The sequence below is a fragment of the Hyla sarda genome, chromosome 1 (assembly GCF_029499605.1).
Source record: "Hyla sarda isolate aHylSar1 chromosome 1, aHylSar1.hap1, whole genome shotgun sequence".
Taxonomy (NCBI): Eukaryota; Metazoa; Chordata; class Amphibia; order Anura; family Hylidae; genus Hyla; species Hyla sarda.
Genome location: NC_079189.1, coordinates 137,646,081 through 137,659,236, shown reverse-complemented (window position 1 = coordinate 137,659,236; position 13,156 = coordinate 137,646,081). Strand labels below are relative to the sequence as shown.

General features: G+C 41.4%; 1 protein-coding gene across 1 annotated transcript in view; it reads right to left on the bottom strand.

The window, feature by feature from the left end:
- The window catches only part of ASIC5 (acid sensing ion channel subunit family member 5), a 59,441-nt gene extending 48,274 nt beyond the window's left edge, over nt 1–11,167 (bottom strand). The window contains exon 1 of the mRNA XM_056562081.1: nt 11,060–11,167. Within this exon, the coding sequence (XP_056418056.1) occupies nt 11,060–11,106 (47 nt within the window). The 5' untranslated portion in view covers nt 11,107–11,167. The remainder of the gene's footprint in view (nt 1–11,059) is intronic.
- Between the last annotated feature and the right edge of the window lie 1,989 nt (nt 11,168–13,156).

Here is a 13,156-nt window from a genome sequence, read left to right as displayed (position 1 = left end):
TGCCAAAGTGAATAACAGTATTATTTCACTAACCTAGCACACTCCCTATGCGTGTTACAGCAAGGCAAAGTGTTCTACACCAGTATTGGGGCTCTCTGTAGACCAGAAATAGCCATGTTTAATACAGTTTCGGCGCAAATTTATTCAACCCGAAACAAACTTTTCGGAAAAATTTGGCGAATCGACCGAACAGAATTTTTGAAAAGTTCGCTCATCTCTAGTTATCATTCTCAGTATTCCCCACAGACTGTTAATTTTAATAACTGGTATTTAATGGACTTTGCATTTTCTGAGACAGTGCTACCTTATTGTTTTGTATATTAACTTTTCTGATATACTTAATATACTGTATATATAAATCATGGTTTGTCCAAGCAGGAAGGGTCAGGGAGTTTGGGCAAGCATCAGTCTGCACTCCATCTTTCCCCGGACATGATACTCTGCCAAGAGGGATTCTATAATTTTGGGGTAAACAAACGCTCAGTGTTAGCCTTACCTTATACAAGGAACACATACATAAAACATATTAGGTAGGAATGGCTCCCAAGTAGGAAAGAACCTCCACCCAATAGGCTTTATGGGCTACTTCACATTAGGTTAGGCAGGTAGTCCCCAGATTAGTTAGGTACCCCCCTAGCAGGCAGTTAGTGCCCCCTTTAACCAACCCCCCAGTAGGCTACCTACCTACTCCACATTAGGCTGGTAGTCTCCAGATTAGAAAAAAATTATAATAAAAAAAAAATCATACTTCCTTCCTTCACAGAACAGCAGCCAGCCACCTCTTTACTCCTACACTCAAATGGTGATGGCAAATAACATTACCCCATGAACCAGGGCTGATGTCAGGCTGTGCTCCAATGCTGTGCTGTAGGTTTTAGCCGGAAGCTGCCTGTAGCCTACACCAACAGCCTGGTGGTGCTGGCTGATCTGGAAATCTAGGGTTGTGTCCTGAATTTTTCAGTGTGTGGATTATAAAGTGGGCAGTTTGGATGACTGCCCAAACAACCCAAATTATCATCATTTAATATCTTACCGGGCCTCATAGCAGTGGCATACATTTTTTTAAAGGGGGTACTCCTGTGGAAAACGTTTTATTTTAAATCAACTGGTGCCAGAAAGTTAAACAGATTTGTAAATTACTTCTATTAAAAAATCTTAATCCTTCCAATACATTTTATGGGCTGTATACTACAGAGGAAAAGCTTTTCTTTTTGAATTTCTCTGATGTCACGACCACAATGCTCTCTGCTGACCTCTGCTGTCCATTTTATAAACTGTCCTGAGCAGCATATGTTTGCTCTGGACAGTTCCTAAAATGGACAGCAGAGGTCAGCAGACAGCATTGTGGTCGTGACATCAGAGACATCCAAAAATAAAAGCATTTCTTCTGTAGTATATAGCCCCTAAAAAGTACTGGAAGGATTAAGATTTTATAATAGAAGTAATTTACAAATCTGTTTAACTTTCTGGTGCCAGTTGCTTTAAAAAAAAAAAAAAAAAAGGGGTTCTCTCTTGTTTATACTGTTTTTTGTTATTATGTTTGTGTGTTATGTGTGTATAAGTATGTGTTTTTTTATGTGTGTTGTGATTATGTATATATGTATTTTCTTACCTTTTGTGAAGATCCGGAAGCTGGCCCCTTTGTCTTCCAGCGGCTTGCTGTGTAACCTCGGCCTCCGCCATGTTGTGTTCGGTAAGTGGGATGTCGGGGGGGGGTGTTCTTGCTTCTGTCCTTCCTATCTTCTGACGTCCGAGGCAAATCTTTTCTTCCTATTTCTTCCGTGGCTCAGCGACGAATCTGCGGACTCTTCCGGCGCATGCGCAGGTATTTTTTTTTTTTTTACCAATAAAGTTTTTTTTGTCTAATTGACAAACTGTCTGCGCATGCGCGAGTACGCAAGTGCTACGCTAACATGCGTAGCGTACGTTAGGTCTACGCTAATAGCGTAGCTTCGCGCAAGCGCAGACAGTTTGTAAATTAGAGAAAAAAACTTTATTGGTAAAAAAAAAAAACTACCTGCACATGCGCCGGAAGAGTCCGCAGATTCGTCGCTGAGCCATGGAAGAAACATGAAGAAAAGATTTGCCTCGGACGTCAGAAGATAGGAAGGACAGAAGCAAGAACACACCACCCGACATCCCACTTACCGAACACAACATGGCGGAGGCCGAGGTTACACAGCAAGCTGCTGGAAGAAAAAGGGGCCAGCTTCCGGATCTTCACAAAAGGTAAGAATATACATATATACATAATCATAACACACATAAAAAATCACATACTTATACACACATAACACACAAACATAATAACAAAAAACAGTATAAACAAGGGAGAACCCCTTTAAGTATGATACTGCTCATGGTTTAAAGGGGTATTCCAGGCAAAACCTTTTTTTTATATATCAACTGGCTCCGGAAAGTTAAACAGATTTGTAAATTACTTCTATTAAAAAATCTTAATCCTTCCAATACTTATTAGCTTCTGAAGTTTTCTGTCTAACTGCTCATTGAGCAGATTTAGGGATTTAGCTCTGGACTCATTGCTAGCTACTTCAGAACTCTCCAGCGCTTTGTTGCCCTCCATTTCTGGGTGCTTTTTGGCGTATGTTTGGGGTCATTGTCCTGCTGGAAGACCAAAGATCTTGGTTGCAAGCCCAACTTTCTGACACTGGGCTGTACAATGCGACCCAAAATCCATTGGTAATCCTCAGATTTCATGATGCCTTGCACATGTGGTGTCCCGATAGTGTATTTCATACGTTACCTTGTGGTGAGGTCCCCAAAGACAGAGTCCCAAGGACGGTCGGGGTCCTCTATATTAGCTATCCCCTCGTCACCCCTTAGTTAATTAATATTTATGTAAATAAATATGTAAATATGTCTATTCAAGATTCCTACCTTGGTTGCATCGCAGGACTGGCGGGTCATGTGACTTAGTTCAGAACTCTATGGTTTTGCTGAAGGACCTTTGGTGGTTCTCATGACATGTGATCACCCACAATGCAATGCAATGGTGAGTGATAGCTGATTGGACCAATCCAAACCGGCCAGCCCCTGCCCATATAAGGGAGCTGCACCATCTTGATCGCTCTCTTGGGTTGCTGACTCTGGACGAGGTAGGACCTCCGCAGCTTACAAGACAAATTACTAGGCCTAAGCCTGCGCTAGAGATGGATAGTTCATACAATTCCCTGTTACCTCAGCAAGATCTCCGGACCTAATCAAACCCCTAAATCTGGCGGATCTATGCAAATACAATCCTCTAAAGCTAAAGAGAACTTTCCGGTCCTAAGCATCTGTCAATCACTGCTGTGTTGTTTCAATAGACTCTGTTATCTGGACTGTTACCGTTATTTCAAATACAGAAAATCTTCAGTAAAGATTCTGCAAGTTTTAAGTTCAGCACTGCTATGGACAATCTATTTATTTCACACTCACCTATCGCTCTTGGGAAGGGTGGTGATAGGCCAAGCATCACTACAGAGTTTTAAACCTCACCCTGGCATCACCATTGACAAGGGTTAACAGTGCCCTTTCAGTATCTAGAACAGCAACACCCCAACTAACCTACACCCCACAAGGCTTTCCACACAGTTCCTCACCACACACACATTCAAGGCACCCAGTGCCAGAGGCAGCAAAACAACCCCAAAACATCATTGAACCTCCACCATATTTCACTGTAGGTACTGTGTTCTTTTCTTTGTAGGCCTCACTCCATTTTCGGTAAACAGTAGAATGATGTGCTTTACCAAAAAGCTCTATCTTGGTCTCATCTGTCCACAAAAGGTTTTCCCAGAAGGATTTTGGCGTACTCAAGTTCATTTTGGTAAAATGTAGTCTTGCATTTTTATGTCTCTGTGCCATAGCATTTAATTTAATTTAAAGGTCGACGGATAGTTCGCGCTGACACTGATGCTCCCTGAGCCTGCAGGACAGCTTGAATATCTTTGGAACTTGTTTGGGGCTGCTTATCCACCATCCGGACTATCCTGTGTAGACACCTTTCATCAATTTTTCTCTGCAGTCCACACCAAGGGAGATTAGCTACAGTGTCATGGGTTGCAAACTTCTTGATAATGTTGCGCACTGTGGACAAAGGCAAATCTAGATCTCTGGAGATGGACTTGTAACCTTGAGATTGTTGATATCTTTCCACCATTTTGGTTCTCAAGTCCTCAGATAGTTCTCTTCTTCTCTTTCCGTTGTCCATGCTTAGTGTGGCACACAATGCAAAGACTAAGTGAACTTCTTTCCTTTTTATCTGCTTTTAGGTGTGATTTTTACATTGCCCACACCTGTTACTTGCCCCAGGTGAGTTTAAAGAGTGTCACATGCTTGAAACAATCTAATTTATCCACAATTTTGAAAGGGTGACAATAATTTTGTCCAGCCCATTCTTGGAGTGTGGTGTGACATTATGTCCAATTTGCTTTTTTCCTCCCTATTTTGGTTTAGTTCCAATACACACAAAGGAAATAAACATGTGTATAGCAAAACATGTGTTACTGCAATCCCTTTCTTTGAGAAATACTTCACTTTCTAGAAAAATGTCCAGGGTGCCAACATTTACGGCCATGACTGTATATTTCGATTAATGGTCTCTTGACACCAATTGCTTAAGAGGATATGCACTTGCAAATGTCCCTATATTCTCATTTGGTGTGTCTACTTTATTGACCTTGGAGGCAGGTCTTGCAACACTTTTAGTCGGTGGCAGTTTAAGAGAGGGATTCCTTTTCCTTTTTACTAGAAATGACCAAAGACCTTAGTCCTGACACAAAGCTATTGTATCCTGTTGGAGGTGCAAGATAGATGTAGTTTCTATGCCTCATCAGGCTGTATTTATAGCTTGTGCTGGCCTAGGCACTTTGACTGAGTAAATCTAAATAGGGTACATTCATGTGTATAGTATCTGCTGTATTTACCACACAATGAATACTGTAAAAACGAAACCCAAAGAACTATCCCAAAACAATTTCTTTTTTTTTTTTTTCTTTTTTTCTTTTTTTTCATCACATTTTTTAAAGGCTTTTATTAGATTTTATGGTATGTTAAAGGGGTACTCCGCCCAGAGACATCTTATCCCTTATCCAAAGGATATGGGATAAGATGCCTGATCGCGGGGGACAACCGCTGGGCACCCCCACGATCTCTCCTGCAGCACCCCCTGTCATCTGCTGCATGGAGTGAAGTTCACTCCGTGCCTGATGATGGGCGATACAGGGGCCAGAGTATTGTGATGTCACGGCCCCAGCCCTTTGTGACTCACGACCCGCCCCCTAAATACAAGTCTATGGGAGGGGCGTGGCTGCCATCATGCCCACTTATCCCCAAAGGATAGGGATAAGATGTCTAGGGGCGGAGTATCCCTTTAAATTATGCCTTTAGAAAACATGTCAACAAAACATGTCAACAAAAAATAAATTTCCATATTGATATCTTGTTGCAAAATGCAAAAAAAAGTCGCCACCCAAACTAATTGTGAAACAAAAGGCTAAAGGGATTTTCTTGGCTTAAAGGGGTTCTTTTTTATTTATTTATTTTTTTGTTGTTTTTTTCTTTGTTTTTTCAAATCAACTGGTGCTAGAAAGTTAAAACAGATTTGTTGCTTGTATAAAAAAAATCTTAATCCTTTCAGTACTTATCAGCTAGTCTATACTTCAAAGGAAGCTGAGTTGTTCTTTTCAGTCTTACCACAGTGCTCTCTGCTGCCACCTCTGTCCAGAGTAGGAGCAGATCCTCATAGCAAACCTGCTCTGGACAGTTCCTAACACAGACAGAGGTGTCAGCAGAGAGCACTGTGGCCAGACAGAAAATAACTACTATACTTCCTCTGGAGCATACAGCAGCTGATAAGTAATGGAATGGTTAAGATTTTTAAGTTTTTAATAGAAGTAATTTACAAATCTGTATAACTTTCTAGCACCAGTTGATTTGAAAAAAATTATTTTCCACTTGTGTACCCCTTTAAGCAACCATAAATTGGTGCCATTCATTGGGCAGTGGAGGCACTCGGTAACTGCAGCTCACTTCCTATTCACTTCTGTGGGAGCTAAGCTGACGCAACATGGTGCCACCACAATACAATAAACAGTGCAGGGCTTCCAGCACAGTTTAACCTCTTAAGGAAGCAGGGCGTACCTGTACGCCCTGCACCCAGTCCCGGTAAATAAAACGGGGTCCTTCTCGGCGGCTAATGATAGCTGGGACCCTGGGCTTATAGCGTGCGGCACCGATAATTGTGCGGCACGCTATTAACCCCTTGGACGGGGTGATCAAAGTTGATCGCCGCGTCAAAAATGAAAGCTTCCCAGCAGCTCAGTCAGGCTGATTGGGACCATCGCAGTAAAATTGCGATGTCCCGATCAGCTAGCACACGAGCAGAGGTCCCCTCACCTGTCTCTGTCACGATTGAGTTCTCCAAGCCTGAGATACAGGCTTGAGCAGTCGACCGCCTATAACACTGATCCATGCAAAGCTATGGTTTTGCAGGGATCAGTGTAAAAGATCAGTGTTTGCAGTGTTATAGCCCCCTATCAGAGCTATAACACTGCAAAAAAAAAGTGGGAAAAAAGTTAATTAAGGTCATTTAACCCCTTTCCTAATAAAAGTTTGAATCACCCCCCTTTTCCCATAAAAAAAACTGTGTAAATAAAAATAAACATTTGTCACGTGCAGAAATGTCTGAATAATAAAAATATATCATTAATTAAACCGCACGGTCAATGGCATACGCACAAAAGAATTACAAAATCCAAAATAGCATATTTTTGGTCACTTCTTAGATCATGAAAAAATGTATAAAAACTATCAAAAAGTACGACCAATACAAAAAATGTTACCGATAAAAATTTCAGATCACGGCACAAAAAATAAGCCCTCATGCCGGCCTGTATGCGGAAAAATACAAAAGTTATAGGGGTCAGAAAATTTTTAACGTATACATTTTCCTGCATGTAGTTATGATTTTTTTCCGAAGTACGACAATATCCAACCTATATAAGTAGGGTATCATTTTAACCGTATGGACCTAAAGAATAAAGATAAGGTATCAATTTTACTGAAAAATGCACTGCATAGAAACGGAAGCCCCCCATAAGTTACAAAATGGCACTTTTTCTAAAATTTTGTCGCACAATGAATTTTTTTTCCGTTTTGCTGTGGAATTTTTTGGTAAAATGACTAATGTCACTGCAAAGAAGAATTGGTGGCACAAAAAATAAGCCATAATATGCAATTTTATGTGCAAAATTGAAAGCGTTATGATTTTTAGAAGGTGATGAGGAAAAAATGAAAATGCAAAATTGGAAAAACCCTGCGTCTTTAAGGGGTTAATGTGTAATGCAGGGCACCGTACAGCTGATTAGGAGGGGGGACAGGTGTTGGTTTACCTGTCAATCTTTTTATCTTCTGTTTTGTTTCAATTATAACATTAACCATAATAGGGAGGATCTATTTAGTGGCAGGTAAGTTTCCCCATCAGTAACAGTTAGGGTCTATGAGCACTGCCAGAAAACGTTGCAATGGTTGATGTTGTTTTGTTTAAAAAAAAAAAAAAACATATTAATTGCAAGTTATCTTTACTAGAGTCACAGAACATGAAATGCCATCTACTTAAAATATTAATCTATTGAATAATTAACATTTGGTATCACAAAATGCTAAATAAGTGATATTAGGAAGAAGGGCAAGTACTTCTCCACCATATTGCATCTTTAATATTTATATTTAGTTTAGGACAGGCATTGTATGCAGGCAAAACATAATGACATTTTTAACAATATACAACTGCGCATACCTTTGTATGCTTGTAAACCTTCATATGTCTGTATTTTAAACACGTGTTCAATGTACTGTTTAGTGAGAACTTCAGTAGGAACAAAGTCTGATGCAATGGCAAACCAGTTCACCAATCATTGGTCAATACTAGGGGGTGGAATGAAGATCAATAGGTCAATGACTTGTAGCATGTCACAATACTGGGAAACAAAAAAAAAAATACATTCATGAAAAAACCTAGAGAATTGTAGACTGGTTTTCATATTTCTCATTGTAAATGTATATAGTCTGTCTGTTTGTCTTTCATCAAATTTATTGTTTGCATAGTTATATAAAGTCTTGGGAACCCTAATGATTACTTTTAAAGGGGTACTCCAGTGCTTAAAAATGTATCCCCAATCCACAGGGGATAGGTTTTAAGTAACAGAGTACCCCTTTAAGTACTGTGGCCCTGATGCCTGATTAGGTAGTTTAAATTTACTTGTATTACCTGCCAGAGATTAATCGTCCCCCCCTTTTTTTTTTTGTATTTTCATGGTTCCCAAGCTTCCGCATTCCCCTGCTCTTTATATTACTGTTGTCTTAAACCTTTCCTGGGATCCTGTGCATTTCGAGACAACAGCTGATCACAGGGGACTTGGCTTCTTCATATCTTACCTGACAAGCCAACAACCTAATGACTTGTGCAGCCTGTATGTCAGTCGCAGCCTGTATGTAAGTGCGGCCTGTATGTAAGTGCAGCCTGTATGTAAGTTCCTGCATTAAATGTACCCCCACTATCTGCATACTGTGCTGAGATCACGTGACATCGAGAGACGCATTCTACGCAGACAAAGTGGGATATAGAGATGGACATAGGTCATTGGGGGCTGGCTTGTCAGGCAAGAGGTACGGAAGCCAAGCCCATGTGATCAGTTGTTGTCATGAACCATCTACCCCTGACAGGTAACACAAATAAATTAGCAAAATATACTACTTAAAAAAATAAAGGGAACGCTTAAACAACACGATGTAACTCCAAGTCAATCACACTCCTGTGAAATCACACTGTCCACTCAGAAAGCTGAAGCATGCTGTTGTAGAAATGGAACAGACAACAGGTGGAAATTATAGGTAATTAGCAAGACACCCCCCAATAAAGGAGTGGTTCTGAAGGTGCTGACCACAGACTACTTCTCAGTTCCCATGCTTCCTGGCTGATGTCTTGGTCACTTTTGAATGCTGGCGGTGCTTTCACTCTAGTGGTAGCATGAGTCGGAGTCTACAACCCACACAAGAGGCTCAGAGAGTGCAGTTCATCCAGGATGGCACATCAATGCGAGCTGTGGCATGGAGGTTTGCTGTGTCTATCAGCGTAGTGTCCAGAGCATGGAGGCGCTACCAGGAGACAGGCCAGTACATCAGGAGACGTACCGCTACCTCCGCCTTTGTGCAAGGAGGAGCAGGAGGAGCACTGCCAGATCCCTGCAAAATGACCTCCAGCAGGCCACAAATGTGCATGTGTCCACTCATACGGTCAGAAACAGACTCCATGAGGGTGGTATGAGGTCCCGACATCCACAGGTGGGGGTTGTGTTTACAGCCCAACACCATGCAGGACGTTTCGCATTTGCCAGAGAACACCAAGATTGGCAAATTTGCCACTGTTGCCCTGTGTTCTTCACAGATTAAAGCAGGTTCACACTGAGCACATGTGACAGTCTTGAGACGCCATGGAGAACGTTCTGCTGCCTGCAACATCCTCCAGCATGACGGGTTTGGTGGTGGGTCAGTAATGGTGTGGGGTGGCATTTCTTTGTGGGCCGCACAGCCCTCCATGTGCTTGCCAGAAGTAGCCTGACTGCCATTAGGTACCAAGATGAGATCCTCAGATCCCTTGTGAGACCACATGCTGTTGCGGTTGTCCCTGGGCTTCTCCTAAGGAAAGACAATGCTAGACCTCATGTGGCTGGAGTGTGTCTTAGCAGTTCCTGCAAGAGGAAGGCATTGATGCTATGGACTGGCCCACCCATTCCCCAGATCTAAACTCGATTGAGCACATCTGGGACATCATGTCAACATCTGGGACATCATGCTGCACCACACACTGTCATCCCTCAGGAGACCATCCGCCACCTCATCAGGAGCATGCCCAGGTGTTGTAGAGAGGTTATACAGGCATGTGGAGGCCACACACACTACTGAGCCTCATTTTGACTTGTTTTAAGGACATAACATCAAAGTTGGATCAACCTGTAATGTAACATAGTTCATAACATAGTTCATAAGGTTGAAAAAACAAGTTCAACTTATAACCCTAATGAGTCCCTACTGAGTTGATCCAGAGGAAGGCAAAAAGCCCTCATACTAGAGGTAAAAATTCCTTCGCAACTCCAAATATGGCAGTCAGAATAAATCCCTGGATCAACGCCCTGTCCCTATAAATCTTATTATTCTCCAAAAATGCATCCAGCCCCTTTTTGAACTCTTTTACAGAGTTCACCATGACCACCACCTCAGGCAGAGAATTCTGCAGTCTCACTGCTCTTACAGTAAAGAACCCCCATCTGTGCTGGTGTAGAAACCTTCTTTCCTCTAAACGTAGAGGATGCTCCCTTGATGTAGATACATTCCTGGGTATAAATAGATCCACTCCACTATATCTGTCTTGTACACTGGTGCCCAGTACTGTACACAGTATTCTATGTGTGGTCTGACTAGTGATTTGTACAGCGGTAGAATTATTTCCTTGTTGTGGGCATCTATGCCCCTATTGATGCACCCCATGAATTTAATTGCCTTGGCAGCAGCTGCCCGATACTGGTCACTACAGCTAAATTTACTGTAAACTAAGACTCCCAAGTCCTTTTCAACGTCAGTCGTCCTAAGTGTTCTCCCATTTAATACATAATCCCAGCCTGGATTTTTCTTCCCCATGTGCATAACTTTACATTTATCAGTGTTGAACCTAATCTGCTACTTCCCAGCCCAAACCTACAACCTATCCAGATCCATTTGTAACAGTGCACTGTCCTGTATTGTGTTTACCGCTTTACAGAGTTTAGTATCACCTGCAAAGGTTGCTACTTTACTATTCAACCCCTCTTCAAGGTCATTAATGAATATATTAAATAGGACAGGACCCAAGATGGACTCATGTGGTACCCCACTAGTAACAGTCACCCAATCAGAATAAGTACCATTAATAACCATCCTCTGTTTCCTATCACTGAGCCAGTTACTTACCCACTTACACACATTCTCCCCCAGCCCAATCCTTCTTATGTTATGCACCAACCTTTTATGTGGAACTGTATCAAATGCTTTGGAAAAATCCAGATACATGACATCCAGTGATTGCCCCTGGTCCAGTCTAGAGCTCACCTCCTAATAAAAGCTGATCAGGTTAGTTTGACAGGAACGATACCTCATAAAGCCATGCTGATATGGAAAAGTAATGGAAAAAAATACCAGGTAGGTATAGCGCGATCCACCAATCGGGAGACTCGGTCTCTACTACAGCACATGTGCTGTAGTAGAGACCGAGTCTCCCGATTGGTGGATCGCGCTATACCTACCTGGTATTTTCTTCCATTACTTCTGCTTGCTACTTCGGTCTGGATCCTTGCCGCCGACCACCAAGAAGCTGCACCACCACTGGAACTCTTGATTCATGCACATATTGCTGTTGTGTCATCATAGACAACAGAACAAGGTGAGCAAGGTTTCATTATTGGACACTGACGCTCACCCTTACTATACCACCTGTACAAGACGATATTGCCCTATGAGGAGCTCTGCTCTTTTCGTTTTTCCTATAGAACATGCTGATATGGAGTCATACATTTATTTTTATCAAGATACTACAAAATAGCATCCCTTAGAAAACCCTCAAACAATTTACATACAACTGAGGTTAAATTAACAGGTCTATAATTCCCGGGGTCACCTTTTGACCCCTTTTTTTAAATATTGGCACCACATTTTGCCATGCGCCAGTCCTGGGGAGCAGCCCCTGTTACTATAGAGTCCCTGAACATTAAAAATAGTAGTCTGTCTATTACATTACTTAATTCCTTTAGAACACAGAGTGAATGCCATCTGGACCTGGTGATTTGTCTATTTTGATTTTTTGTAGGCAGCACTGTACTTCTTCCTGGGTTAGACAGGCGACCTGTACTGGGGAGTTTACCTTATGTCGCTGTATTTCTCCTGGCATTTCAGTTTAGTCAGTGAATACAGTGGAGAAGAATTTGTTTAATATAAAAGCTTTTTCCTGATCCCCATTGATAATTTCTTCATCGTCATTTTTTTAAAGGGCCTACACTTTCATTTTTGACCTTTTTGCTATTTATATAGTTAAAGAACATTTTTAGGTTAGTTTTACTCTCTTTGGCAATGAGTCTTTCTGTCTCTATTTTTTGCGGCTTTTATCTGTTTTTTTTACATATTTTACATTTTTCTCTATAGCTTTTTAATGCTTCTTCACTGCCGCCCTGTTTTAGTAGTTTAAATGCTTTATTTTTTTCATTTATTTTTTGCTCCCTTAACATTCTTATTCGTCCATATTGGTTTTCTTTTATTTCTGACCCTTTTATTCCCATAAGGTATATACATTTTACAGTGAGAATTTAAGATATTTTTTAAAGTCTCCCATTTAGTGTCCGTATTCTTGTTTTTGGGGACATTATCCCATTTCATATTGTTAAGGGCTTCTCTGAGTTGATCGAACTTTGCCTTCCTAAAGTTCATTGTTTTTGTGGCCCCTCGCGAGATTCCCTTATTGAAGAACAAGTTATAATGTATTATATTATGATTACTATTTACTAGGTGTCCTTCTACTTGCACATTAGTTACTCTGTCAGGTCTGTTGGTTAATGTTAAGTCTAGTAGGGCGCCGCCTCTGGTTGGGCCCTGCACCATTTGGGACAGATAATTGTCTCTAGCCATAGTCAGAAACCTGTTTCCTTTATGAGATTCACAGGTCTCAGTCTCCCAGTTTATATCAGGATAGTTAAAGTCCCCATTATTATCAACTCATTCTGATTTGCTGCCTTGTTTATTTGCCTCAGTAATTCATCTTCTGCCTCTTCCATTATGTTTGGTGGCTTATAGCAAACCCCTATAAGAATTTTTTTTTATCAGACATCAACCACTCCAGTTCGTCAGTTTTATTGGACAGACTTCTGGCATTCGTCAACATGCAATTCAATGGTGTATGTTTTTGCTTCCTATGATGCCTATCCCTATTAACTATTCTAACCCCTCCCTCCGCTCCAGCCTAGGTACATTATTAAGTCCCCCCCATCTATCTACACTATCTTCCCACTCTATGTTGTAGGTTCCCTGCCCCCGAGTCCCTAGTTTAAACACTCCTCCACCCTTCTAGCCATCT